This window comes from Macrosteles quadrilineatus, unplaced genomic scaffold, assembly GCF_028750875.1.
Source record: "Macrosteles quadrilineatus isolate MER2022 unplaced genomic scaffold, UCM_ALF_1.0 Scaffold_4__1_contigs__length_99947679, whole genome shotgun sequence".
NCBI classification, from domain to species: domain Eukaryota; kingdom Metazoa; phylum Arthropoda; class Insecta; order Hemiptera; family Cicadellidae; genus Macrosteles; species Macrosteles quadrilineatus.
In genome coordinates this window covers 28,313,172-28,317,557 of record NW_026542597.1, presented here as the reverse complement: position 1 = coordinate 28,317,557, position 4,386 = coordinate 28,313,172, and the positions used below count along the sequence as shown (strand labels likewise).

At 34.9% G+C, this 4,386-nt stretch overlaps 1 protein-coding gene across 1 annotated transcript; it reads left to right on the top strand.

Moving 5' to 3' along the window:
* The first annotated feature begins 1,806 nt into the window (after window positions 1-1,806).
* LOC128992825 (putative uncharacterized protein DDB_G0282129) lies at window positions 1,807-3,879 on the top strand. The gene has a single exon (XM_054416567.1). It carries the CDS (start codon window positions 1,807-1,809, stop codon window positions 3,877-3,879), a length of 2,073 nt encoding a protein of 690 aa, XP_054272542.1.
* The last annotated feature ends 507 nt before the right edge of the window (window positions 3,880-4,386 follow it).

Sequence of the window (4,386 nt, the reverse complement as noted above, 5' to 3'; positions counted from 1 at the left end):
TGTTGAACAAGAAAGTACACATTTATAAATGGTTTCTTTTGCATGCTCACTTTAGTTAAATACTTCAACGTATAAGTTGAGTAAAACTCGTTTCGTGTCTACAGCAAACATGGAATGTAGAGAAATCGTTAACAACTTGGCGGTGTTTTTCTTGCGGAGAAAACCACTCAGGCCCAACGGTGCTATTAGCAGTTTGACTTTACTTTATATCCAATACGAGCTATTTCTCTTCGAAAATATTTCGTGAATCGCTTTATTCGCAAAAATCAATTTTCATCTTTCAAGCAAATATTCATTTGTGTAACACTTTTGCCTGCGTGAGTGTAAATTTAGTTTGATGTTTTCAAGATTGAAGAGAAACATACAATAAAATAGGTTTTTACCAGATTTTAAAACCTTTTCCCTAACCTGTCTAAAGGCATATGGCATGTTTCCTTAAATACGAAAATGAATACAACCTTTAACCCTTCCAATAGTACCAACTTGTTCCTAGTTGGAATGAAATTACTGTAACAATTCAATATTTTCACCAATATTTTTTTTATAGAATAATTTAATTTCCACCATATGTTTTCATTTTATCTAAACGTTAATCCCTTTTCAAACCATATATAGTAATTAATTGTCCATGCAGACCAATAGGTAATCAATTTAATACAATATAATATAGAAATTTTCAAATAACATAATTTCATGTAAATATATAATAGCCTATAACTTTTGTAACAAAATTGCTTCAAATTCAATATAATTTTATTTAAATAACTTTTCAAAATTATAATTCAGCTCTCTAGCAAATGAAATGTGTTATAATATATATTTGTGAACAGTGGCCTATAATTTTATGTTATTAAGTCGGCATTGACATATGTGAGTGCAACAATACATCAGACCATCATCACTTCCAATAGAGCCAAGATAGTATGAAGATGCAAATTAGACACTACATATTTAATATTAAAATTTTATAAAGAAAAGTACATTATTCGGACAAAATTTGTGAAATTTGTTGAAAGAAGAACCATCCTTGTGACGAACATTCATAATTTACAACATCAAGAACTTTACTTCAAAGAAGACATCAATTTTGGTGAGATTACTCCAATAGACTTTTACCCCTTTGGAAGCCATTAAAACTTTTTTTAGGCCCAACCTTTGGACATTTGTACTCAAATTCAAAGTCAAGAACTTATAGAAGCTTAACCTATTCAAAATTATTATTAATTCAACCAATCTATAATTCGAACATACTTTATATTTTAAAACAAAATTTAATTAGGCTTATATCACAAGATTAATTTCAAATGCCGCTCGATCACCCCACCTGAGAAAGATCCTTGCAGTAGCCTAAATTATAACATTGAACTTAAATAATTAAAACCATTGTAATAGGCCTAGCCTAAAGTTTTTTTTAAAGTAAATTCATTTCCCACTGTTTGTACAATTTATTGTGAACCCCCTTTCTTTTCTTTCACTATCAGATTTGTATAATAATTAATAAATTTAAGTTTCGATTTTGTACATGGAGTTTCCATTGTAGACCTAAGTTGAAGGTTGATTACAAAAATGGCGCACCAACGTATTGGCAACGAATTTAATCTTGTGATCCAAATGAAGCAATTTTGAAACCTTAGAACGAAGTTTGTTAGCAGTTAAGATAGAGAAATAACAACTCACAATTTAGTTAAAGAGATTTATTGGGTTAACATACCATAAATGTAAATAATATCCTTTTCCCTTTTGTGTAATCCCATGCCCCATAATTACAACTTAAGGTCCCGTAATACCATTCCCAACCCAATAATAATGACTGACACAGTTGACAACGTACAAGTCCCCACTGACAATAATAACACTTCAACATTCACACAACACAGTTTGTTCGTAAATCCCGCACAACCCGACAACGTAATAACAGAACACGAAGACAAACAATCAAACAATCTACCCGGGCACAATAATAACGAACTTTTCACCGAGTTTAATAAAACCGAAGCAGAAGTAAACATGGCAGACGCCATTTCGCAAGCAGACACTGACACTGGAACTCGCCATCTTGAATGTAAAGGCCAACCGATGCCGATCTTCGCCGACGACAACACCCGAACGCTACCGAAGACTTCCGATGCTATCCCGTCTCCTTCTCCCTGCCAGCTGACTCTCACAAAGTTAAACAGTGACGTCACTGCACCTGTCAATGCCTCACCAACTAAGTCGACAGTCGTTACGGATGATTTTCAATGCAAATTAATCTCATTATTCGAATTGCTTGGAAATAAAATCGATAAAGGTCTTAATGAAGTAAAAAGCGACCTAAATGAAGTAAAAAGCGACCTAAATGAAGTAAAAAGCGACCTAAATGAAGTAAAGAACGAGGTCAAACACGAATTAAACGAGGTTAAAAATGAATTAAATTCTAAATTTGACACTTTAGCAAAAAATCAAAACAATATGCGTAAGGAGCTAGACGAAATCCGTGCTGTCCAACAAGTACAGACTTTGGAACTACAACAAATTGAACACAACATAATTAAAAAGGTGTATAAACAGAATGACGAAATTAGAAAAGAAGTGTCCAATATTGTAGCCAATGAACGCATTAAGACCAATCAAATCATCACTGACGAAAGTCGCAAAATTGAAACCAAATTGACCCTAAATATCCATGAAACATCCCAGAACACTAAATCAGATTTAGAAAATTATGTAAATGTAAAAACAACTGAAATTAGAAATGAATTGGCACCGGTAGTCGAGCACAACCAAAATACAATTCGGCAAACAACAGAAACACTTAATCAAGTAACTAACCTCATACATGAACAAGAAGCTAGATTTACTAACATTAAAGTCGAGCTTGAACAAAAGCTAAAACAAGAAACCACTTTTCTAACACCTCAAATCCATGTAACTTGTGGAAGTTCAATCTTAACCAATGATTTGACTTTACCTAAATTCAGTGGTCGATCCCATAATCCCCCGGAATATCTAACACGTCTGAAGAGATATTACCAAAAATTACTTTCACGGCAAAGCACCGAGCAAAACCCCATCGAAACCTTAAAAGACGTTCTTGAAACAAGCCTTGAACACCAAGCTTCACGATGGTTTTCATTGGTAAAGAATGATTTGAAGTCATGGGAAGATTTTGAAACACAATTTATCTCGAAGTATTGGAATCGTGACCTTCAACGGGCAATCAAGCACAAAATTGAATCCGAACAATACAAGCCCAACGGAAAGTTAACTCGATCCGAGTATTTTATTGAACGAGTCATCACGCTACGATCCCTCACTCCAGCGCTGACTGAAGATGAAATAGTCGCTATTTTGTCAGACCATTTCTGCCCACTTATTCAAGACGCACGACGTGTGCAAAATGCAAGCAGTGTTTACGAGTTTGAAGCACTACTTCAACGACAAGATCTACACGACGCAGAGAAACGGCCTAAAAATAACTCCAGTCCATCACCATCCCACAATAACCAAAATCGAAACGATCGTCCTAATAACTACCATAACAATCGAAACTACCAGAACCGGCCCAGCTTTCAAGTTCAAAATCATTACCAGAACACTAATCCCCATACCTACAATCCAAAGACAGAAAAATCTCAGTACTATCAAAACCACAGGCCCCAACATAATCCAAGTTGGCAGCCAAGATATCCACCACCACCACAACAACAGCGAGGCAATGTGAATTACATGACGGTTACTCACAATCCTCAACATAACACGAATCAATTCCATGACCGTGAGTACCCAACATCAGAGCAAGTCCAAATGTGTAATTCAATTTCGCAAGTTCCTTTACAACACCGACCGCCTAACAGTACGACACAACAGTACAGCGGGCAGCTGCCTTTAAACGGGTAGGCGCTGTCGAAACTGCTGGTCTGTATACAACACTGCCAATTAACGACAACAATCTAGAATCTTCAGCGCCTGTAAATCAAATCGGACTAAACAGACCAAATAATCAAATAAATAATTACAACCAAAATAACATAGAACCTTTATATATTAACACAATTTGTTGTAACCGTGAATTCCTATTGACTGAAGAAACGATAGATGAACTTTGTACTAACAATTTTAAAGCAAACTGCCCAGAAATAAATGTAAAAATCAGTAATATTCCTATCTGTGCTTTAGTTGACACTGGTTCTAACATTACCTGTCTAAACGAAAATTGGTTTAATGAAAATAAACATAAATTAGCTGAATTTGAAGAACTCCCTGTTAGTAACACATTCATTAAAACTGCCACCGGAGAGAAATCTAAACGGGTATCTAAAATCTTATTGCTGCCATTTGAAGTGAATAATCAACCAACATACATACAAACTTTGCTTGTACCGCACCTAGTAAGATCATTAATTA

Coding starts and splice junctions, on each gene's coding strand:
- LOC128992825 (XM_054416567.1), top strand. CDS start 1,807: ATGACTGACACAGTTGACAACGTACAAGTCCCCACTGACAATAATAAC.